The 24,863-nt window shown below is 45.5% G+C and overlaps 1 protein-coding gene across 8 annotated transcripts in view; it reads right to left on the bottom strand.

The window, feature by feature from the left end:
- ZNF462 (zinc finger protein 462) overlaps positions 1-24,863 on the bottom strand; it is a 90,293-nt gene that overhangs the window by 28,078 nt on the left and 37,352 nt on the right. For 5 of the 8 annotated variants that reach the window (XM_074533327.1, XM_074533326.1, XM_074533328.1 and 2 more), the window contains exons 2-7: positions 22,257-22,507; positions 16,103-21,624; positions 15,067-15,231; positions 13,180-13,454; positions 9,981-10,099; positions 5,701-5,892 (exon numbers count right to left, since the gene is read on the bottom strand). In XM_074533327.1, coding sequence (XP_074389428.1) covers positions 5,701-5,892; positions 9,981-10,099; positions 13,180-13,454; positions 15,067-15,231; positions 16,103-21,624; positions 22,257-22,476 — 6,493 coding nt within the window. In that variant the 5' untranslated portion in view covers positions 22,477-22,507. The remainder of the gene's footprint in view (positions 1-5,700; positions 5,893-9,980; positions 10,100-13,179; positions 13,455-15,066; positions 15,232-16,102; positions 21,625-22,256; positions 22,508-24,863) is intronic. The other 3 variants (XM_074533330.1, XM_074533332.1, XM_074533331.1) reach the window with 3 other exon arrangements.

Here is a 24,863-nt window from a genome sequence, read left to right as displayed (position 1 = left end):
GATTTGCCCTGCAGTCACTACTGGCTCTCTGCCCTTCCAGCCAAACTGCAGTGAAACAAAAAGGGCCTGAAACTTCAAAAGAGCCTTTGCCCAAGCCCTACTCCCAAAAAAAAAAACCCAAACCCAGAACTAAACCACATTGGGCTCTAACACCAAGTTCTCTGGCTGTGAGGAATGACCACTGTGATTTTCCCCAGACAGCAGCAGCCATAAAAGACGAAGTCACACAAGCAACAATAACAGAGAAACAGCACCAAAGGGGAAGGGACCATCTTAGGAACTTTCTGCCCTGATTGCGAGGTTAGAGAAATATCCCTTACAAGAGTAAGAGTGCACGTGAATAAAAATAAGCGAGTCAGCCACAATCCATTTTATGGATTTAAAAGACACAACAACAACAAAAAACAGGAGAACCCAAAAATCAGGGCAGTATGTCTGGCCACATGGGAGGCCTGCCACTCGAATCTGAAAGGTGGAAGGCAGAATCATGACTCACTGGCGCCAGATTTGTGGATTTTTCTTGAAATGGTGCCTTGCTGCCCATAGTTCTCCCCTCGTTCTGGTATTACATGAAATTGCTTTAACAAAACCTGCCAAAGGCCCTCTGCACCCTTCAGGAGCCCATCTGTGAGGCAGCACAGAAGAAGACATCCAGTCTGATTATGCACTATCTGCTTTGGAAAAGTGTGCAGAAATGGGAAGGGATTTACAGCTCTGGAACACCAGTCCAAGAAACAAGACTTAGTCAAGCAGTTCTGTGCCCAGCCTAGCCCTGGCAAAGCAAGCAGATGTATTTATATTTCAGCCTCTAGATGAGGCAAAGTTATTTTCCACTGGCAAAGGCTAAAGTTCAGGGAAAAAAACCTGGAACAGGGCACTGGATGTTTCACTTAGCAGTTTTCAATGCATTTGCTGCTGCAATTAATTAAATTTAATTAAGATGTTGACATACCATGTACTGGGAGACTCAAGAAGTCTTCTAGTCCTGACCTTACTTACATGTGTTTTGTGATGTGTGCTGGTATTAATGATAAATCCTGTTTGGTTTGCACAGCAGTGAAAAGCACAATTATTGAACTTCATCTGCACACAAATAGTGTGCTACTTTCTACAGAACAAGAACTGGTGGCCAGTAAAAAGAAATGGTCTTGTACCACAGCAGCATGACTGAGGAGACATCAGAAACCACATCCAGGTCTGTTTAGCCTGGCACTTTGCTGTTTTATTTTGACATCTCAATATTCTCAAACACTAAAATTTTAAAAAGCTGTAATTTTGAATTACTGCACGCAGGCATGGCACAAGGAAATTTATGAGGCTCCAAATCTGCCAGCCATATGAACAAAGAGCAGGGCTTTCCTCTCTACAACATGCCCAGGCCCAAGGGGTTATTTTCAAAAAAATAAAGGGCTACTCCAAAAATCCGTAATAGCAGCCAGGGCAATTTAGGACAGGTATTTCACATGCTCTCAAGAAGCCTCTGATGTGTCTGAAGGCACAAGATGAAACTGTTCATCAGCCTGTTAAGTCACTCTGCTTTACTTTATGGCAAAGAGTTGAGCTCGTGTGTCTCTGCAGTTTGTGAGAGGAGGGCAGATCACCAGCCCCTGGCCACAAACACACTGATTTTAAATTCACAGCTCCACTCACACAGGCAGTGTCTGTGGCCACGTGCTCTGCCCTCAGCTGAAGATCCCTCTGCACACAGCTCCTGCTGCTGTGCTGTGTTTTCTCACGCTCAGACACACAATTTCTATGTGTCTGCTCTGTGTCTCTGCAGCTCTTTCATATGGAAAGAGATGGGAGCATTCCAGCGTGGTGCCTTGGAAATGCAGGGGTTTTTAATTTTTTTTTTTTTATTTAATTTAATTTTTTTTTTTGATTCCATTGCCTTGCCCTCAACAGGAGCAGAGCTGGGAACACTTACCTGTGACTTACAGAGCCCCACAGGATGACACCACCATCAAAAAAAAACCCCAAAAACCCTTTCTGGGCAGAGATTAACATGAATGCAAGCTCTTGTTCTCACAAAGGATGAAAGAACATGGAAGGAGATCCTGTCAGGAGATCCATCCAGTCCTCCTAGCAGTTTGCAGTATTTCCATTTACAACTAACTTTTGCTGCTCATGCTCTCAGAACTATTAATGAACATTTTCGTGTAAATTGAAAATAAGTACATTCAAACAAACAAGCCAAACACTCATGCAAATATATAGCAAACACCCACCTTCTTGCAAGACAAAAAATACCTGTGAACTATCAGGAGAGCCAAAGAACATTTTACCACAATGGCAAGTTCATTGTGTCAACAAGAGCTGGGCACTACAAACCACTGAGTGCCCCTATACCATGAAAACCAGAAAAATAGCACTCATGACCAGTATCTTCTGGGAATTTTTTGTGTCTGTCTGTAAGAAGAACACCCACAAACCAAAATATCATCACTCCACACGTCCCCCAGAAAACCCACAGAGCGCTTTACTTTTGGTTAGAAAAAGATACAGTGAAAACAGGTTTTTTATGTATTAAAATATCGCCCAGCAGCAAAGAGGGGTAGGATAAAAAAGGCAGGATCTTTGAATGATGGATGTGTAAAAAAGCCTTCTCTGCTGACCCACCAAGAGTGACACCAGCACCTTCTTACACTACTGCCCTGAGAGGACCATGCATGCTCTTAATGATTGTTATTAACTGGACTGAAGATGTTGTTTTGCTTTCTGATGACACCAGAATTACAGCTGGCAAGGATGTGTGTACCCAAAACCTTCAGCACCTACTCCACTTTAGCTTCAGTTCCATGAAAAGCCTACCAGGCACCCCAAGAACACCTCTGGGATGTGCAGCTGAGTACTCCAGACTAGGTCTGGATGAGCCAGAGAAATCTGAACACATTCACCTCTTTCAATGGGTGGATGGATCCAAAAGAACAAAGGGAATGTTCTGAGGAAGGCCCGTCAGGGAACAATTTTTGCAGGGTAAAGAAGCATCACAGAGGTTCCTCTGGGTTGCTGTTGCAGAGCAGCTCTGTTCATGCACTTTGCTGTTACAATCCAGCACCCTTCTCCCTCTTCCACATTTTTACAGAGCTCAACAATCCACAGGACGAGTCCTGCCAGCTCCCCAAGCCACCCTGTTGTATTTCCTACTCCAACCACAGCATCCATTCACGGGCAGGAGCAGCTCCTTTCTGCAACCACTTCAATCACAAAGCCTGCTGCACACCCACCAGCCTACAAAACAAGCTCCCTAACAATGGGATGCAGCTTTTTGTCTGCCTCTCACCCCAGCCCAGGTTCAGTGCTGCTCCCTGGAGAACTGGCTTTGATGATGGCTTGCACTGCAGGTTATTCACACACACCAACAGACAAAATCCAGCTACTCCACACCATGTGAGCCCTTCCTAATACTCCAGTGCCTGCATTTCCTATTGTTTCCTATTATTACTATTATTTCCTATTATTCCTATTATCATTGACCAGTTATTTCATCTGGTCTTGCACACCACCTGTGACTCACAGGCCTGGGCCACGGAGGCAATGATTTATTGCCTTCTAAAAACTCAAAAAAACATGTGATGCCACAAGAGCAGCCACCATTAACCTGATCTGCAGCCAACTGTAGAATGTGAAAAAACTACTCAAAGCAGGTTATTCCTTCCTCAAGCAATGCTGAAAATGCTAACACTATTATTGTAACACCTGTACTTGTCTGATGAGCTCCCCAGTGGGTGGCTTCTATTATTGTCAAAGTGACTTAACCATTAACCCCATTTAAAGATGATCTAGCTAATTGGGACAAATTTGGCCTTGGTCTCAGGCTGTAATACAGGTCTAGGTAACAAAGTCAACCCAGCGAAATGCTGTTGTTAACAGAGACATCGTTTTAACTATTTCTAGGAAGAGTTCTTAAGGCTGCAAAATTATCCTCTACAGGATGCAGCAGGTATCCTGAATTTTAACTCCACTAATCAAGAGTTTGAGCTCCTGGGATAAGGAAAATATATTAAAAAAAAAGTAACTGAACCATCCTTCCCAAAACTGAGTATTGTCCACACACCACCAACAAAAGACTGCTAGCACACAGGAAAGGCTTGGAGAGCCACTGAAAATTATTATCCACTTTTTAAGTCAGCAGTGGAACATTATATTTTAAAATCAGAAAAAAAATAAAGCAGTAGAACACATTTCAAGATGTACTCAGCTTGCTGGATTAGCTTAAGTTAGCATTAGCAAAAAAACTCAGTAGTTGCACTGTTCCAGACAGCCCACTGACAAATAGGTTGTCTGGGAGCAGCTGGTCAAAATCTCTTGTTAAGATTCTGATTCTGACCCAAAAACCACAAAAATATTTTGCTTTTTTTTTTTCCACTTCACTAAGGTATTTTTATGCTGATTTACTTATTTCAATTATTTTTAGCCATTTTCTGAACTTCTTTTCTTCCACTCTTTCTGATTTCACTTTCGGTTTTTTTGTTGGGTTTTTTGGGGGGGAAAGAAAGGAAAATAGGAGACCAAAAATGCTACAAAACGATTACAGATAACATCTACCTCCCATCCTGAGTTCACCAGTTTCCCAAGAAAAACAGCAAACAACAAAATTCCTGCTTTTTAGCAGCTAGAACCACTCAAGCTTCTGGAAAATAAGAAAGTATTTTCCCCTCTTCTAACACACCTTCCATACATTCCAGTTCTTTGAACATCTGCAAACATTCTCCTTCCATGTCAATGGACCTCATCCAGGAATTAAGGTTTGTGTTTTCCAAAGAGCTCTCCTCTTAACTGGTTGGAAGTGACACCAGAAGATGCCTCATAGGTTGCTACTCAAAAAGCCTTAAAACTTGCTGTGATACCACACACCACCTCTTCTATTTTCTCTGTTTAAACATTGTCCCTTCCTCTGCTGCTTTCCAGGCATCTTCTACACACCCCCAGCACAAGGGGATCAACAGCTTTCAAAAGGAAGAGGAAACAGTTCTCCTTCCTGCAGCTGAATATCTGAAGGCACTTTTGGTATCCTCTGTACAACAGACAGCAACAGTAATTACTCCTCCTACTATTACTGGTTCACATTTTAAGCTTAATCATGTGGTTTCATCAAAGTGCTCTACTCATGAAATTAGGAATAAATTGTTCCCTGTGAGGATGGTGAGGCCCTGGCAGAGGTTTCCCAGAGAAGCTCAGGCTGCCCCATCCCTGGAAGACTCCAAGGTGAGGTTGGATGGGGCTTGGAGCAACCTGGGATAATGGAAAGTGTCCCTGGCCGTGGCAGAGTGAAAGGAGATGATCATCAAGGTGCCCCTTCCAACCCAAACCACTCTGTGATTCTATGAATATAAAAGAAAATCAGGAGCATGGATGGGATTTGAACACCCCTTTCCTATGGCTACAAATGGAAATTATGAGTCTGAAATATTTTCTACAATGTAAATCTCTGCTAGCAAAGCCAGCAGTGACATGTTCCAAAGTCATCTGGTGCAGTGAGGGGACAAATAACTGTAGTATGAACTGGTGAGCACCTAAAGCAGATCACCTCCTACAACACCACGTTTAACTCTTGGGTTCTGATGCAACTTCTGGTTTCCTCCTAATGACCAAAGGAAGATGCTTTCGGTGCAAAGCTGCCTGCTGCCATTTGGTTTGCAATAAAAATATTAAGCGGCACCTTAGACAATTAAATTCTCGCTCTGAGGCACCTCTTACCATTAGAGTCCTCCACTTCTTCAGCAGGAGTGTGGTTCTTGGAGGTGTGGTGGGCGTGTGAGGCTGCAAGGTTGACAATGCGGGGTCTTGGTAGTGTCAGTGCTTTCCCATGCACTTTCAAGGAGTGCTCTTTCAGCTGGCTGATTGTCATGGTGGAAAATGAGCAGGAGGAACATTTGTAGGCATGTTCACCTGGGTGAGCGAAATACAGGCAAGTCATCAGCTCACAAAAGAAACAAAATGGGGCCCTCACACTTCTCTTACTGAACTTGGCAGTAAAATTCCCATGGACTCTTCAGAGAAAAGACTGATCCCAAAGGAAACAAGCTGTGCATGTCTCCTTGTTGGAGCAGTCTGGAGTCTGTGGGTGTAGACACCTGCTTTGGACCAAAGTATCACTTTCTGGCAACTGCAGATCCTTGCACAGCGGCTGATGTCAAGAAAAACAGAGACCAGACTTTCAGCATGCCTGTGTTGCATGGTATGGGAAGAAAACAGACTCTGGGATGAAAATGGAGCAACTTAATCACAGCACTTCCAAAGTTGTTTGGGAGCACAGCAACTAGAGATGGCGAGGTCGTTTGTTTCTGCATGCAGCACATCCAGCGTCATTATTAATGAAGCAAGAGGGACACTACAAAACTCTTAACAAAGGGCCCTCCACAAACAAAAAAGAAAGAAAGGGGAAAAAAAATTTAAAAATAAAAGCATGTGGTGTAATTGCATTTGGGAAAGGTTACAGTTTTCCTTAAGAAAAACCTGCCATAAGGCAGCATCAGTCTTCAAAGAAGTGGTAACCAAGTCAAGGCTGGTGAACACGGCAATGCCAAGTACAAAAGGGTGCATCTACCAGGCTGTGTGGAAGTGTGTTATGAGGAACCACTAAAAGAAGTGAAAGAACAGAAGTAATGCGCAGGAGTGGATTTAATTTTGAATACATTCCAAGCCACAGAGACAGCAAACAAGGGGAAACAAATCCTGATACAAGATTTGTTTTGCACGGAGGCATGGAGGCAACTGGAACACAAAGTGAAACTGTCCCAACACAAACAATGTGATATTATATACAGGTGCCAAGTTATTGTTTTGGAAGTGCCACTTCCAGATACAAGATTAACACTGGCCACATATGAGTTGTACAAAAGGTGCCAAAACTAATACAGAAGCAAAATATTCATGAACAGCAACAGAAGAACGAGAATTTTGGTAATGGATGAAGCAGAAAATGTTTTCCACCTCTTGACAAATCCAGCAAAGAAGGCTCTCAAGCAGCACTTTTTCCCACACCAGAAATAAATGAACCAAAAGAGAATATAAAAACACAGCAGCCATTCAGAGTAAGCACACCTGAAATGATTAGCAACCATCCTCCACAAAACTCCCACCCCTGTCCTCCAGAAAAACCATGCTAACCATCAGGACAAAATACAAACTCTTAGAACACCCTTTTTTTGGTGCATCTGAAAAAGAACAGATCACTCAGAGAGTCTGAAGCAGTGAAACAAAAAACCCCCCTTTGTGTTTTTTCAAGTGACATTCCTCACCTGTGCATTGTACAAGTTACACATTTCCTTTTTGCAAACAGAAATACAGCTTTTCTTGAGTGGAACACACAACGAGTTGCTCAGTGGAACACAATAATTTAGGGACAAAAGATATTCCAAGGTGACAAGATACCAGTGGGATACAGATTTAGACCTCCATGGCTTTGTCAGTGTAAAGAGATTCCTGGATGACAACGTGCACCAAGCATGAACTCAACAGCACCACAAGACATTAAAGCAAATAAAAGATGATTACATACCAAGCAGCCTGGACACACTAATAAATATGCTCACTATTCATCTCCAATGGACATCAAAGCATGAAAGGATGTGCCTGATTGCAGAGGAAAAGCTACAGTTTGGCCCAACAGAAGTCTTCTGCACTTTTTTTGACTGCTAGTTTTGCATCTCACCAAATGATCATATTAATACACATGCAAATAAATAAATGCAAGCATTTATGTAGTGGGTCTCAACACTTGATATGTACTCAAAGCACTGTGTTCCAGAATACACAGAAACTGAACAGGACCAATGCTCTCATCTTCCAATCACCCATTTCTGCATTTCCAGAGCAATTGCTGATTAAGAAATTGGCAACAGGGATTCCTCAAAAACACAAGCAAAAACAAAAAAAAGGAAAAAAAAAGATAAAGAACAGGTGAAAAAGTTCAGATGAAAACAACAGAGAGCCCGTTTAGAGTAACTGTAAACTGTTTTGCTCCATGCCAAAGGAGATGGCACACACACTGGATGAAAAACAAATGCCAGAAACACTGGTACCAGCTGTCACACAAGAACGGATTTTGTAGTTCACTGAATTTTGATCCACACCCAGAAAATGAGGCAGAGAGGCAGACTGAGTAAAACACTTCAGGATTCCAGATTTTACGGACTTTTAAAGATCTCCAGGAGAGTTCAGGGAAAATTCAGGAGGACTGAAGTTTTAAATTCTGAATAAATGCATAATGAGACAATTGACAATTGAAAAAAAAAAAAGGTAACATAAGAGAGGGTCAGAGAACCACAGTGCCTTTGAAAAACTGGGGAGTCTGAGGAAGCCAGACATGCTTGTTCAGTAAAATATATTTCTGAATGACTGAGTCAAAACACACCAAAGCAAAGTTCTGACTGAAAAACATGCAAGCAACTTTTCTGTGACGTGACCATCCACTTGGTAGAAATGGGACTGAGGCAGAAACATCCATAAGCCTTTGGAAACCCTATTACCCAAGTCACTGTGCAAGCACTATCTAGGCAACCATGAAATTGTGTTCTTGTAGAATGCAAAACATGGCCCTTCAAGGGGTGTCTGTCCACTAAACAAAGCTCAGAAGCATGAATTCCTAATAAATAAATCAATGAATTACACGAAGAGAAGTGTGAAGAAAATATTAGTTGCATGGTAACTTTGGGTCTAAAAATCTGGCAGGTTCAAGCAAGGAGCCCAGCTGTGTAATAGCATAAAGAAAACATTACTTAATGGTTGGTGAAAATAAAGAACCATGGCTCCTCCACACAGGACGTGGGATTCTGTGAGCTGGAACTGCTGCATACAGTTGGATTTCCTAGAAGGAACAGAATGCCATGGTCCTTCCATACAAAAGGAAGGTGGCAAAAGTTAAGCTAATCTGCTTTATCCATCCAAGTATAGAGACTGGCACAAGCTCTCTGAAATCCAAAACAATATACAGGAAACAAAGTACACAAGACCATCAATCCCTCCTGTATTTCTGTAGATGAAAAATGCCTTTGGATCAATGGCAACAATACAAATTTCTTATGCCTTTTCTCCCCATTTGTCCACCTTCCTCCTCCATCCCAGAGTAAGCAAATAATAAAAGGAGCATACTTGTGGGTCCTTTTTATCAGAAACTCCTATTCAAGGAGTTTCTACTCATAACTTTTAAACAGCTGGGCTAGTTCTCAGGTTTTCAGAGTGGTCACTATCCTATTATTTGCACCACAGTTCATGTTAGGACTGCAAACCAAAAGATAACCCTTCAATGCAGGATGTGACGGTGCCAAGAGTCTACGGCCAAGGAATAAAGATGAGGAAATCCTGAGTCTCACTTTTTAATAATCAAAGGTGCAACAATTTCAGGTGACCTACTCTGGGTGACACATCACCTTCCCAATTCCCTGTTCCTCAGAAGCATGTCTTGCTTGCTTGCTAGTATGGATTCCATACTGAAATACAGAGATTTGCAAGAAAAATTTCCACGTTTTGTAACGCAATTTTGACATTCTCAGTCTACTGCACGCAGGCTTGACTCCCAGGGTTTGCAGGGTTTGGTTTTAACAAGAAAGTCAACATTAGACTCTACCAAAAACCAAGATGCTGTTCATAGTCTTTTTCCCAGAGTCACCTAAAGCACAAACAAAAATGCAAGAGCAGAGCAACGCTCACTGCCAGTTTCGTTATGGCATCTATCGTATAAGCGATGAAATCCACTTGCAGAAAAGCAGAAATAAGGAAAAAAATATCATTCATGTAAGAGAAAAGAGAAGAAAAAACTTCTTGAAGTACCATCAACTTAAATCCTTGCCCTTCCCACTACCCAAACTCCCACTTAGCCCCACAGATTCCGTCGGCTGCCCTGCCACACATGCGGCCCTCGGAAAAAGCCTTACCCAGCTCTGGTGACAAAACACGTGGTTCAACCCAGCATCTGTGACCAGCCACAAGAGCACAGTGGGCCATTTCAGCTGCAGGACTGAGAGGGCAGGACTTACCAGCGTGAGCCTTGAGGATATGGGTTTTCAGGCGGCTGTTGTAGGAGGACTTGAAGGGGCAGAGCTTGCAGCGGAACGGCTTGTGGTGCCCATGGTGGGTCTGCATGTGGCGGTCCAGGCTTGAGGGGAGACAGAAGAAGGGAGAAGAAGGGAGACAGAAAAGGGTCAATTTTGTTTCAGCTATGCCTTCAGAGGCAGAGCAAAGCACTTTACAGCAACAGCAGAGCAAGTAAAGGTCATTTCTCACACTCTCTCTTCAACAAATTCAACAGGTCTGCTCGCACAATGAAGTCAAATCGAGTGTCAAGGAAAGGAGCAGAGCTGACACCTGCAATTCTGTGCATGCAGAGAGCAAGCCACCTAAATAAACTTATAGGGCAAGATTAGTATAAATTAAGTTATGCATGATCCAGACTGAGAGGACCAGCTGAAGAAACACGAAACAGGCAAGAAATTATTTTCTTATTAAATTGTCATTACACAATTTTTCTCCTGCCAAACATTTTTTTTTGTGAAAATATGTATGTCCCCTTTTGTCCTGGTGATCAAGAGTAAAAAAAAAAAAAAAAAAATTTTTTGTTGACCAGCTTTACAGAGGAAGCCTTCTTTTGGTTAGAGCAGCAAAAGCAGATTAGAGATCCTGCTCTGGGGAGGGTGCCAGCAGGCTACAGTTGATGAGTTCCAGGATTAAAAGGCAGCAGAGTTTCAGAAGCAGCAGTGTGGGAGATTCTACATGAAGCTCAGCAGGAGAAGAAGGGGTGGCAAAGACCAGCCTCTACTTTCTTCAGGGAAAATGGAACTACCAACAGTCTGAATACTGTGAAGTGATCAAAAACTGCTCTTGACACAATTTGTCCTAGCAGCTCAGTAAAGATTGGAGGAGAAAAAAGGATGCTTCCCACATTTTCTAACAGAAGATCAAATTCATTCTAACTGAGTGAATCCTGCAGAGCTCTGCAGTTCCTATGCTGTGGCTGACAGACATGAATTCACTGTCTCTGGGTGGCAGGCAGGTAGTCTGAGCCCAAGCTGTAAATATTTCCAGTACAGCCCTCTACTTTGGACACATTTATGCTTTGTGATCTGGTCTTAGCTTGAATCATCTCATGCACAGTGATGGAACAACAACGGGGCAGAGACACTGCAGGAGCTGCAATTTGCCAAAACTGCCCTCCACCCCCACCTCAGTCCTACATGTATTTCAGGCGTAGCTCTTTCCATTTGTCCCAAATTGTCCTGCTCTTTCACAGAGTATCAACATGTAGCTCAAATAGCAGTTGTTCCTGCCCTGTCACACTACACAAGATTTCACGTGATCTTCAGTCCCACACTGACAAGAGCCCGAGCCAGAAAATCCCTGTTTACCAGAGCTAACACTGAAGCCTGTGTATCCAAACATCTGATAACAGCAAAAAAATAGAAAATGAACTTGTATCTCCTCTCAGGGTCACTTCATACAAATGCAACCTTAGCAGAAATCCAGGATGGAGTTTGGGACAAGACAACATGCACAGCTTTTCCAGAGAAATGGGGGAAAACGTTTCCTAAATGAGTAAGGCTTTGAAGACTCGCCGTGAATACTTCATAAAACAAAACTTGTTTTAAACAGCCTCCAGGGCATGAGATTACTTAACAATTAAAGCAGACTGCCAAAGAGGTATGTAATACATATTAAGCTATTATAAATATACATACCTTAAAGTATTCAACATGGCAGTAATTAAAACTGTATTCACAACCACACAGTTTGCCAGCTGCACTCTTGCAGGAGGAGGTTTTATAGTTTTGGTCAGATTCGGGAGAATTGTGGGCTGTTTTAACATTTGGCTTGGGTTCCTTCACCGACCTAATCTCCCAGGGGAATAATTGCATCAGAAACAAAAACAAAAAGAAGCAAACAACTTCAACAACAGAGACCACACCTATCATCACGTTAGGTGGTGAGTTCTTCCCAGCCATCCACCACTTTTTGATTCAACCATCCTGCAGCTTCTGCGACGTGACTTATCCTCAGTGGGAAACAGAGTGACCAGGCACCAAACTCAACAAGAGTCTGATTGTTGAAGCAAGTTTACCAGGCAAACAGCAAGCCCTGCAGGGGCTCCCCTGACTTGCCAGCCTGGCCAAAGCAGGGTGGGATACACCCAGCAGGCACATCCTTCCCCCAGGTCCCTGTCCTAGCCTTGGCTGCTCAATCCCATGGACCTTCCCAACTGTGGCATCGATTTGAAATGCTGTGACACCAGCAGAAACTTTGCTTTTTAACACAAGGAACTAAAAAATGTCTTCTCTTCCACCTGCATTTGATTGCAAAACGGTGACATCATCACCAAATTTAAGACTGCTGCATCAAATGAGCACCTGGATCTGCCTCCTTTTGTCAAAACAGTGAACAAGCAGCTCTCTCCCCAGAAATTAAGAAGAAACACAGACCTGTGAATCAGGTCCAGGGTGCCACTGGAAAATATATCACAAACCCCATTTTTTGAGGGGGACATAGACATTTTATTAAAATAATTTTTAAAACTAACAAACTTTAAGCTAAGTCAAATCTCAGGGAAACAAATTATAAGCAATGTGACCATTAATGATGAACATATATCAGACAAGGAAGCAGGATGAGGAAGTCACTCATTCAACACACTGTTATGAATTTGAAATATTTGACTGAAATTGCATGCCATAATTAAAAAAAAAAAGGCCTGATTTAAGGTAAATTTATGACACTGTTTAAACATTAGAAAATGAAAACTCAGCCCACAAAAAAAGGAGCAATTACAAACAAGGTAGCAGAAGTTTCTTAAATATTCAAGATTAACTTTTCTCTTTTCGGCTTGTTAATTCTCATGCATTTGACAAAGATTGCATAAGTGGTGGGGCTGCACTGTTTGCATACTGAAATAATCCTTGTTCTTTGGCTTGCATGCAAAAAGAAGGCTGACACGAATTCAGGAACACATAAAGGTGCAATCTTTTACAAACAGCCAATCATAATAGCCAAAGACTTCGCAGTGTGGAAAATAATGTAATCACCACGAGAAAAGTGTGGCTCAACATCAATTCAGGTGAGTTCTCCTTCAGTGTCAGCCCACAAACCAGCACCGCTAACTGGCGATTCTTTAGGAAACCAAAAATAATTTAAAAATTTTAAAAAAAGAAAAAAAAAAGAAAGAAAAAAAAAGCAAAAGCCACAACTTACTTGTGCCTGAAAGCAGAGACAAAGGAGCAATACTGGCAGCTGTACTTGTCTTCCCGGGCAAACATGGCCAGAGCCAAGTGACTCCTCTCGTGGGACCGCAGACCCTGCATAGACATCAAAACCCGGTCACACTGGCTGCAGTGGTAGCCCCCAGGCCTGGCTTCATCTTCCAGGGATGCTCCATATTCAGCTTCTGTAAATTCCACCATGCCAGGGTCTTTGGCTCCCTCAAAACCCTCCATCAAAGTTGTGTTTGAAGGATCTTCAGCTTCCTGCTAAAAAAGACATATCCCCCCAGAGCCATCAATTCTCTCTCTCCCTTCTGCCCCTCAGTCTCTCCCCTGTGTTCACCAGAACATCCAGGCTTCCCACTGCTTTATTTCTCTAAACATATCCCTGCACAAGCTCCACATCAATGGCTTTCTGGAAAAAAAGCAATGACCTATTCTTGAGAGAGAAAAACATAATTACATCTATTATGTACATGCATGCATATGTTAAAAAAAAAAAAAAGTCTCACTCCTTGAGCAAGTTTGTGTGAGATCATGCAAAAAGCCAGGAAACCTATCTTTCCATGGTCTTGGCGTGAATCTTCTAAACTTGATCAGATAATAATTAGTAAGGTACAGAGAAGTCAATTTTAGTTTATTTTGCTCTAGCTGACTGCAGCTACCCTGCAGACTAACACAGCTGTCTACTCTTCAGCAGATTCTGTTAATCAGCATCAAACTCTCAAGAAACAAGCTGGTAGACTAAGACCCTAGAACCCTCTAAAAATATAGAGCAAACAGAAAGAGTCCTTTTTTTAACTCTCTTTCATAACCTTCCTTTCCCATTTCTAACCAGAGCATGCATTTGTGCAGCTACTTAACTACCCTCTAAGAGGCATTTCCAGCACATTCTTTAGGCCATGGCTTTCAGCTTTTGTTCCCTGATGCAAGATTTTATTTACTCAAAAGAAAGCACTGACCCTACACAAGCATCACTTGAGAACTGAGAAGAGGGAAAGGACTCTTAGGAGAGAAGCATCTGAATCTGTCAGGAGCACCAGGTGAGAAGGCAAGGAAAGGTCAGTGGTAGGGCAATGAAAGCTCTCTTAGGTGGGGAGAGTTGGGCTGTGGAGGACAGGGCTTCATCACAAAAAGCAGATTATGTCACCAAAAAAAGGCCTGTCACTCAGCAAGAGCCTCTGACAAGAGCTAATTCCCACAGCCCTGCTTCACTTTCACTTCCTCAGCCAACAAACATCCTGGAAATCGGACTTTGGAACACCACCTGTCCTTGGAGATGTCATAGGAGGCACCACCTTTCCTCAGGGAGTAAGGAACAACACGTTTTCACCTAATCACCTGGAGGGGATCACTGGCTCAGCTGGCCACTGAATGCTTTGTCTGGAGCCAGCGTGCAAATTCCATGTGGAAAAGTGCACCACAAGCAGCTTCACACATTTGTATGTGCACGCTTCCTCTTCCTAAAATAAAAATCATACACATACAGAAAAAAAAAAAAAAAAAGGAAACAAACTACTCTTTTTGAGCTTAACTAAGTAGAAATGTAGCCCATAAAGCAGCTGAGAGAAAGTTTCCCGCTCATAAACCATCTTTAGGTCATCAAGGACACCAACTCCTTTGTGGCTGGGAAGAAATGAGAATTAAAGAGTCTTCGTGCCCCTGGATCGAGAGCGAAAAGAAGTTAAAAAACATCTTGAAACGAACCAAACGCACTTCAGAAACTCAGTGTTAGATTAAGCCATCACGCTGAACTGGAATGCCCAGTTCAAAACCCATCCAGCTTCAAGAGAGCCCTCCACAGGCTATCAAGGAGGCCTTTATTTTAAACAATACAAGTAGTTTCAGTGCCTTTCAGTCACCTTTCAGGAATTCTTACCTTTACAGTGGCCGACACAGAGGAGACATTCCCGTACTGGACGTGCTTGCGGAGGTGATTGCAGATGGCTCTGAGTGTTGGATGGACTTCCACGCAAAACTTGCACTTGTAGCCAACCACCTTCCTCTCCTTGAGCTTTGAAACATCCTCCAAGTGTCCAAAAGCCTGTTTGAGCACACAAGCACAAGCCACTGAAGCAGGTTTTGCCACCTCATTTTTCAGGAGCACAGACCTGACTTTAGACCTGATGTTACACTTGATGTCCAGTCTTGCAGAACTGCAATGTTAATTTCTGCTGAGATCATTAATTCCTACAAAGTACATGGACAAGACATCCGTGCAGAAGAAATATCCATTTTATGGCCTAACAGTGGTCCTCTAGAAGACCATTTTGGTTTGGCCTGAAACTGCACCTCCTCCTCCACGACCCCAGAACTTCCCCAACTTCTGTGCAAAGCTTTTCCTGCGCAAGTGCATTGTTTTTCAAACTGAAGCAGAAGGAAGGGGGTAAGTGGGCAAGAAATGGAGAAACAATTTGGTCCTCTCCTTATGAGGCACCTGCCCAAAGCTCCTGCCACCACACAGATCCGTGTCATGCTAACCTCGAGTGCTCAATGAGACAAAGGACTGAGAGAGAGAAGGCTGAGAAGAAAACTGATGTGTTATTCAGAGGGACATGGAAGAAGGGGATGGGACATTTTGTAGAGAATCTGAAAGTACATGGCAGCCTTGCCACAAAAGAACAAGCCAGTGTCAGACACAGATGGCCCTCCAGAAGCGTGGGAGGGAGGAAAGAAGATAAAGAAAATACTGAAGGAAGCGGTAGGAAGGAACAAGGTTTCCTACAGAACCTAGGGAGGATGGATGAGGAAATTAAAGCAGGATGTGTAATTGACTTATGGAGCTCACTGGCACTCTGAGTCATTCATTAGCCTGTGGTCATTTGGCTGTCAAAGAGAACATGCAAGTGGGCATTGGTGGGCTCCCTGGTGGGGAGCAGGGGGCAGAGAAAGAGACCAGACACACAAATCCTTACCCTCTCTTGTTTGAAATCTGCAAAAGCACCATCTGCATATTTCTGCTTGCTCAAAAGCTGCTTCCTCCTCTCCTGACGTTTGGCACGCTTCTGGAATTCCTCATTGTGACCATTCAAGTGTGCAGTCAGCTCTGCCGTGCTATGCAATTTTGTATCACAGTGCTTGCACTGGTAGACAGGGCTCTGAGAGCGGGTGCCGCTTCCAAGTATGGAAAAGTCCCTCTTCAAATCCTTGCTGTGGTGGTCAGTGTAATGCATGCACAGCAGCTCTGCCGTGCTGAAGGACAGCTTGAAACATTTAATGCACCTGAAGGGAAGCCACTCGATCTCCTGAGCCTCAGCCTCCACCTCAGGCTTTTCAAAGTCGTTCCTCTCCTCGGCTGGGGCCGGCTTTTCGTGCTCATCAGCGTACACGGCAGTGAAATATCCCCCCAGCTTGCTGGCGTGCTGCTTCTTGGGGAAAACACCGGGGTGACGCTTCATGTAGTGGGACACGATGCCCTTCTTGCTGAAGGACTGGAAGGAACAGAGCGAGCACTTCTTCTTCTCCACAGCCCTCCTCAGCTCCTCGCTGAGCTGAGGAGTGTCGTCCTTGGGAGGAGATGGAATGATCACTTTATTGGGTTTGTCGCTTACTGTCCTGGAGGCTGCCAGGCAGTGGGTGTAGTAAGCATCAATGTCATGTCTTTTCTGGTAGTGTGCCGCGAGCCCTTTGCGGATGGGGTTGGTGTAGGAGCACAGGGCGCACTTGAAGAGGTTGTTCTTGCCCTCCGGCTGCGCCCGGACGTTGTTGTGTTTGATGCGGTAGTGTCTTGCTATCCCCTTCCGGGTGGAGCAGAAATATTTACAGAGCTGACACCGGAAAACTGTGTGAGACACTAGGTGAGAACTGGAGAAATGAGGCGCCGGCATGGAGACCTCCCCAACGTCCTCAGGAGCAATTTCAGGGGAGGCCTTGATTTCGGTCACCATGTCTGGCTCCACTGAGGCAGACACCTTTGGCGGTGACTGGGCAAAAACGTCGAACTCGGGCTGGTTGTGGTACTTCTCATAGTGGATTTTCAGCTTCTCGAGGGTTCCGTGCGTGTAGGGGCAGAGTTTGCAGCGGTAAGCACCATAGCCCTGCTTGAAAATCCTGCTCGTCTCTTCCACGTCGTTCTGAGCTATGTCAGTCGACTGCTCCACGTCGTGCACAAAGTCCTCAGCAGTGACTTTCACTGATGGGTGACGCTTCTGGTAGTGTGTGAGGACACCGTGAATGCGTGTGTTAATGTAGGGGCAGTGCCTGCACTTGTACACAGCCCCTGGGTTAATGTCTATATCCTGAGCAAAGTCTGCTGCCTTCACTTTCATGCCAGGATGCTTTTTGCCATAATGTGTCAGGAGGCCGTGCAGGTTGTTGTACTCGGACTGGCACACTGTACACTGGTATGGAGTGGAGGAGATGGCAGGATTTGCAGAAGCCAGCTGGACAGTTTTCTCATGGGAAAGGCTGGGATCCTCTGCACACTCTGCATCCTGATCCATCTGTGGTGTTGCTAGCTGGTCTTCAGATTCCATCCTGACCCCACCTTCATCAGGCTGTGGCATGGTTTTCTCAACAGTATCCTTCTCCTTGATGATATCCAACAACACAGATTCATCTCCATTCATGGCCCAAGGGTGAAATGCTTGGTAGTGATTGGTAATATCCCAAATAGAAGATGCTTCAAAAATGCAGTCTCTGCATTTGTAGGTCTTCATTTCTGTTGGCATCACTAGGGCAGGAGGGGAAGGATCGGGACCCGCCCAGAGCTTGGTGGCCATGTAGGTATAATCAACATAATGCTCGGGATGCCTCCTTTGGTAATGCACAAGCAAGCCACTCGGCTCTGTGTGTGAATAAATGCACCATTCACAGTGATAACCAGCTTCTATCAAGCCATCCAGAAACGCCCACCTCAGGATGGATGTCACCGTGGCCTTCAGGTTCGGGTGGTCCTTCTTGATATGCTTCCTCAATGCATAGAAGTAAGGGGAGGTGTAGCTGCACTGCCTGCACTTGAGGGCTCTCAGCTTGGACTTGTCCCGCTCGGCACCGGCAGCGTGGGCGGGCAGGCTGCCAGCCGATTTCTTCTGCCCGCGGTCACAGAGGCTCCTGATGGTGGCCGTGTGCTGCCTGATCACATCGGCGTTGGCCTTGAAGTCGCGGTGCTTCTTCTGGTAGTGGATGAGCACGCCCTTCACCGTCCTGTTCCCGTAGTCGCAGTGCTGGCAGAAGAACATCTCGTTCTCCGGAGGGTTCACGGAGCCCTCGCGGCCCAGCTGCTGCATGGACACCGGCGGCCTCTGCATGCCCGGGGGCAGCTCCCCTGCCCTCATCATGGCTGCGGTCGGCGGGGCCTGCCTGATGTACTTGGCCGTGACCTTGATCTCGGGGTGCCTCTTCTGGTAGTGGACGAGCACCCCCACGACGGAGCGGTTGCTGTAGGAGCAGTGCTTGCAGTAGTAGAGCTCCGTAGAGAGGTCCGGCGGTGGTGGAGGGGGTGGTGGAGGCTGAGAGCCCAAGCTGGAGAGTTTCGGGGAGATGGGAGCCCCCAGCTCAAAGGACATTTGGGCCAGGGCAGAGCCCCTGTCAACAGAGACTACGCGCATGGTCTTCTGGATCCTGAAATACGAGGCCTTTTCTTCGGGGTGCTTTTTCTGGTAGTGCACCAGAACTGAATGCATGTTAGGGCTTGCAAATGAGCACACGTCACAGTCATAAACAACCACAGTGTTGACTGAAGGTTCCTTCTGATTTTCACATTCAGGACTGAAACTCTTGGTGGCACTTTTGTTAAAACCAGCTGGCACACCAGTCCCGCGAGCCACGGGGGTGGAGGTTGCCATAGTTTTTGGAGCAGAATTCAAGATCTCTCTCAGTGTCTGAGACTCTGTGTTCAGCCCTTCTTGCTGCTCGACAACATAGCTCGAAAATATCATTGCATTGTTAATTTTCACTGTGGGATGCATTCTTTGGTAATGTGGCATCAGGCTTCTAACATTTGGGCTTGTGTAAGAGCAGAAGCGGCAGCGGTAAATCAGATCAGAATGATCAAAGTTCAGTACATTCATAGCTTCAGGATGATGCTCCCCATAATGCTGCTGCAGGTCTTCAAAATTTGTGTAGTCGATGTAGCACTCGAGACACCGGTACACTGCGCTGTGATCATTGGGATCCAGGATGTACCTAAAGCTGAATTTGATGTAGGGATGCATGCGCTGGTAGTGGGTGCTAACACTCCTGGCAGATTTGTTGCTGAAATCACAGTGTTTGCAATAGTAAAGCCTGCCAGAGTCGCTGAACTCCGAGTTCTCGTTGTTCTGGTCGGTACCGTACATGTTGGACTGGCTGCCCAGAACAGAGGCATTAGGGCTCTGATGGTCCTTCATGCTGACAGCAGAGTAGTAGTCCTCCTCATCCTCAGACAAAGTGAGCTCAATCTCCGCCCCGTTGGTGGAATTGTAGTCATGCTGCATGCTCCTGAAGCTCACCTCCTTCTGGGAATCATTAGCCTCCCTGCCCCACATTTGCTGGGGTGCATAAGAACTGGAAACCTCCATCATTGGTTCTGTTTGCTCTTCCTCTCTGTCCAACTCCACCTCTATCTCCACCTCATTGTCCTCCTCCTCCTCCTCATCATCCTCCACGTTAATCACAGCATCCTCCTGCTGTTTGTTTTGGCTGATCTTGCTCTGCAGGTTGCTCGCTATTTCGTCAATCCTAGTTCTCTTTTTCACGGGAGAGAGATCCAAAGGGAAGTCATTTGAGACCTTCCTGGGGGCTTTTGCAACGAAGTTATTTTTAGATGAGAGCCCAAGGATGGAGGTCTGGCTCTTCTTCACCGTGCTGGCAGAGGGGTGAGCATCTGCCTCGCTCTCCTGCGGTGCGTTTGACGGCGGCCCATCGTATTTTGGCAAGTTGTCACAGAAGGAATGCTTGTGCTGCTGATGAACTCGGAGGCCCTTCAAAGTGGTGGTGGAATAGTTGCACAACGTGCACTTGTATGGATGCTGCGAATGGGGCTGGGGCGACTGCTGCTGCTGCTGCTGCTGTTGCTGCTGCTGCTGCGGTTGCGGCTGCGGCGGCTGCGGCTGCACGGGTTCCATCATCCCGGCCGACTTCCTGCCGTTGATATTCCCGCCCTCGTAGGACACCGCGCTGTCGTTCAGGGATGAGGCAATGCTCTCAGCCTGGGAGTTCATGGTGTCCCAGTCGGATGTTGCTCCCGTGTGGCACTGCTTGTGGGCACCGAGCTTCAGGGAGCTCTTGCAGGTGAAGGGGCACTCGTCACACTTGTAGACAGCCGTCTTCCCAGACAGGTGGATGTTCTCGATGTGACGGGAAATACTTCGGCGGTGCATCGTCAGGAAAGGGCAGAAAGGACACTGGAACCTGTTCATGTATCTCCTGAAAGGAATCCCCTTTGTTTCCAATAGTTTGTTGCCATCAGATCCCATCAGCTGCTCTGCAGACATTCCTGAGGTCTGGTGATCCATGGAGTTTAAGCCATTCTCGCTGTCCATTTCATTTAGCTCTTCATCTGAGCTGGAGTCATTTAGCATACTGCTTGTTTCCAGGTCAGCAGAAGAATTCGTCATATCAGCAATTCCATAGCGGGATCTGTCAGACAAATTAACCATGCCCGAGTTGTGAGGTGACTTAGGCTTCATTTGAGGGTAAGACACAGAAGAAAACTTCGAAGATGTAGAAGAGTTGGGCCTGATGAGTGAATTGCCCATAGATCCCCTGAAGTTTGAGACATTAGCACTCGACATCTCACGTCCTGTAGTGTTCATGGACATGTAATTCGAGTTTGGAGAGGCACTCTGGGCACTCTTACTCTGCACCTCGGGTGCGCTGGTTCCATCCTGCTGCTGCCTCAGGCTCGACAGGATTTTCACCATGCTGCGGTGCTTCTTCATCATGTGGTCACACCAGCGCTCCCTCCGAGGTGTCTGGTAGCTGCACCACTCACAGCAAAAGTTGCCCCTAGACTTGGTCAAGGGCTTGACCATCGACTCCAAAATGCTCCGCTCCACCACCTCTGCCGGCAGCTCCTTGCAAGGTTCCTGCACTGGCACAGAAGCAGACGTTGATTCAGACACAGCAGCAGCAGCAGCAGCAGCAGCAGGAGCTGAACTCTCTTTCAGGTTGTTTTTGTGATACATTTTCTGGTGCTTAATAATCCTCGCACGCCTGGGTGACTTGTAGGTGCAGAACTGGCAACTGAAAACTTTACCAAACCCTTCATGCATCATGATGTTGTAATTTAGGGAACTAGAAGCTGGCGGCCCCACTGAGCTCCCCCCAGCCTGTGCTCCATGAACCTTCCGTGTGTGCTCTATGAGGAGGTTTTTGGAACGGAAGTAACGCACACAGAACTTGCACTGGAAAAACTTGCTGGTTGGTTTAGGGTTTGGAGCCATATGCTGGCCATAGAAAGTCTGGCTCTGGCTATAGTAACTTCCAGTCCCCATCTGACTTGTTGCATTTTGCCCTAAAATGAGAATTAAGGTGTATATGTAAATTTGTAAATTAAATAAAATTTAAAAAAGGCTTTTCCTTCACCCACCCTGTATGCTTAAGAATGTAACCACACCCTGAACTGACAACAACCATTACAGGATTCCCTCAGTTGCTTATGGTAGTATCTACAGACCTGGCAATGGTCAGAAAAGTGACCATTATGCATAATTTCTACATATAAATGACTGCGGTGTACAGTTTTGGGTGTATAGTTTCCAAAATGACCTTCTTGGGGGGAAATATAAAACTAGTTTCAGTTTGAAAGCTAACAAAAGTTGTAATTTTGAGGTGGTTCACGGTAGTGAAGAACAACCATGAAAAGCTGAAAATGAAAAATCTGTATGAAGAACCCCATGAAAAGAAGCTGGGAAATAAAACCATCCTCCATGCTTGCATTTGCAGGGGGGAAAAAAAAAGCCATGGTCAGAGCCAGTATGGCTGATGCCAGATATCTGCTTTGCTGACACAGCCATAAAGATAATGCAGATTTTTAAGCCACAATTAAGGCAGAAACCAAAACACACTGAAATAAGACACATGTAAAATAGGGGGGTAAGAGCTGAGATTTTAAGAGCTGAGATCAGTCTTGGAGTTGAGATTTACCTGCTATGTCATCTGCAATTGCGAATTCATCCTTTACAGAAGAAAATTCAACCTCGGTCTGGTTGCTGGCGTTGATGGAACCAGACCTTGGCTGGGTAGGGCTCTCCTCAGAGACATCAGTTGGCTGCAGGAAAGCAGTGTGAACATCCTGAATGTGAGCTTTTAGGTCTTCGTAGGATGGAGCTCGAAAATCGCAGCCGTCACACTGCAGGACCTCCATGGTTCAGGATGATCTTTTACATTAGAAAAATCTGCAGGAGAAACAGGAGAAGGAGAAGAATGGTATGAGTTTACAGCAGCTTTTGGAACAAATCCTGGGAACACCAAGGTAACACCAAGCTTTTGATGACTCAGTCACTTGCAGAGATTCCACAAACACAGCGGCGTGGAACTCAACCTTTCCTTGCCCTATTAAGAAGCGTCTGCTCAGATTCACAAGAAGTCCTATCCAGGTAGCTCACAAGATGCTGACTCAACTCTCTGACAAGTGACTACTGATCCAGTGGACTTTGTCCTCTTGGCTTTTCCATTGGCCTGTTTTTTCAGAATTTGGTCTTGTTCAAAGACCACAGCCCATGTGCAGAGAAATGCACTGGAATTTACAATCAGAAGACACCAGCTTCTGCCTTCAGGAGACACACTCTAAGCTTCCTGGAAGTTGCCAATTCCTGCCTCACTCAGTACCATTCATCAAAAGCTTCCACAGGGAGAAATCTGTCTTTCTTCACAGTATACTACTATCTGTCCTGATATTGAAAACCTAGAGCTAACAGCAAGGTTAGATACACTTACACGAACCCAAGGCACAATACTCTGCTCTGCTCTACTTCCACCAAACTTCTAAGGACACCTCCACTCTTTGTTAAAATGTTTACAGTTTCATCAGTCTATTCTAGGGACAAGACCTTTGTGCCTTAGCAGTCTGGGGGACGGAGACAGCCCGAGGAAGAAAAGAACAGCAATGGGAATAACCACACTGAAAAAGTACAATGGAAACATGAGTTATAAGGACTCAAGAGCCATTATGACTTCCCTGATTTATCAAAAAACCCTGCATACCTTTAAGTAGAAAGCAACACAAGACACAGTGAAGAACAGTGGTTCAGTTGTGACAATTAATCCTGCGACAGAGGGCTGCACTGCCATGAAGGACAGGAGATACAAAGCACAAGCCAAACAAAAGACTTAGACCCTCCTACCCTGTGCAGCGCTCAGACACAAGATCCACCTTCCTATGCTAACGCAGCAATTCCCTCTTTAAACTTCCAGGCATCTGCTGGAAAAGGATGAGCATTTCAGAGGTCCAAGACACAACAGCAGCCCACAGCAATTTAAATCCCATGTGTTTGTTGTGTGCGGAGTATGAAGGAAGCAACCTAACAAAGTGAGGAGAAAGCTCCAAAACATTAAGGCACAGAAACAAGAGAGGGTACTGCACCAGGATTTTAGATGAAAGAATGCTTCTCCTGATAGCCTGCTAAAATAAACTTCTAGCTGGTCAAATTCCGGACAGTCTGAGCACAGAGGCTCTCCTCACATTCACCTACACTACTTTGCAGGCTGCACGGTGTCCTTTCTCTCCCCCCACTCCCTCTCAACACCAATAAAGAAAATGAACGCTGCACCAGCTTCTTTTCAGCTAACAAAGTTACAATAATCGAGATACTCAAGCTTTTATGTGCAAGCACCAGACCAAATTGTGTGGAAGAGGTTGCTATCTGCTCTGGATCAAATTACAGCAGTGAGTGAAGCCCCACCCCACGTCTCCTTTAGCACAGTCCATTAGACCTGAAAACAAATTTTTCCATGGAGCAGACGACTCCTGCATTTAGAGCACTTCACAGAAAAGCAGATCATCCAGTTTTCACTACCCATCCCCCAAGCTTAGTCCTTTCATCTCAGCCAAACAAGCCACAGCTCCACTGAATGTGTTTATCACACTTTCAAGAGATATGAGCCCCTGCGTCACTGAAGCTTTAAGACTCACTAAGCTGCCCTAGTCCTCTGAGCTTTGGGAGCAGCCATTTTAGCTCAGACAACTCCTGCACTCAGAGCCTCGGAGCTCCTTGCCTGTGCACAACATGGCCTCACTTAGCTTCAGCTCAAACACACCAGCCTTTTTTTGTTTTCTTTTTTTTTCCTCTTTTTTTTCCCCCCTTCCTTCTTTGAACTCCTCCTCCTCAAGGTGATGCTTTAAAAACCACCACCCCTCAGAATCACATCTCCCTCACATTTCTCCTGCATGGCTTGCCCTCCAAAATCGTGTCCCTGCTCTCCTCCCCATGCGCCTTTCCCTCAGAGCTGCACCTTCTCTCCTTCAGCAGAAGGTTTCCCCAAAACATCTCCTCAGGCAGGGTTGGGTTCCCCTGTCCCATGGATGACAAAACGTGGCTCCACAAAATGCTGCAATCACAGCGTCAACACACTGGTCCAAGCTGTCCTACAGGCAGAGGCGACATGCAGCTGAGCCTCCCAGGAGCAGCAGGAGGAGGAGGAGGAGGAGGAGGAGGAGGAGGAGGAGGAGGAGGAGGAGGAGGCGCGGGGGAGTGAGGGGGGACAGCAGGAGGGAAGGCTCCAGCCGGGCCTGTCCCTAGGGAGCTCTCCTGC

The sequence above is a fragment of the Zonotrichia albicollis genome, chromosome Z (genome assembly GCF_047830755.1).
Source record: "Zonotrichia albicollis isolate bZonAlb1 chromosome Z, bZonAlb1.hap1, whole genome shotgun sequence".
Taxonomy (NCBI): Eukaryota; Metazoa; Chordata; class Aves; order Passeriformes; family Passerellidae; genus Zonotrichia; species Zonotrichia albicollis.
Note: the sequence above shows the minus strand (reverse complement) of the source record. Positions and strands in the feature narration are given on the sequence as shown.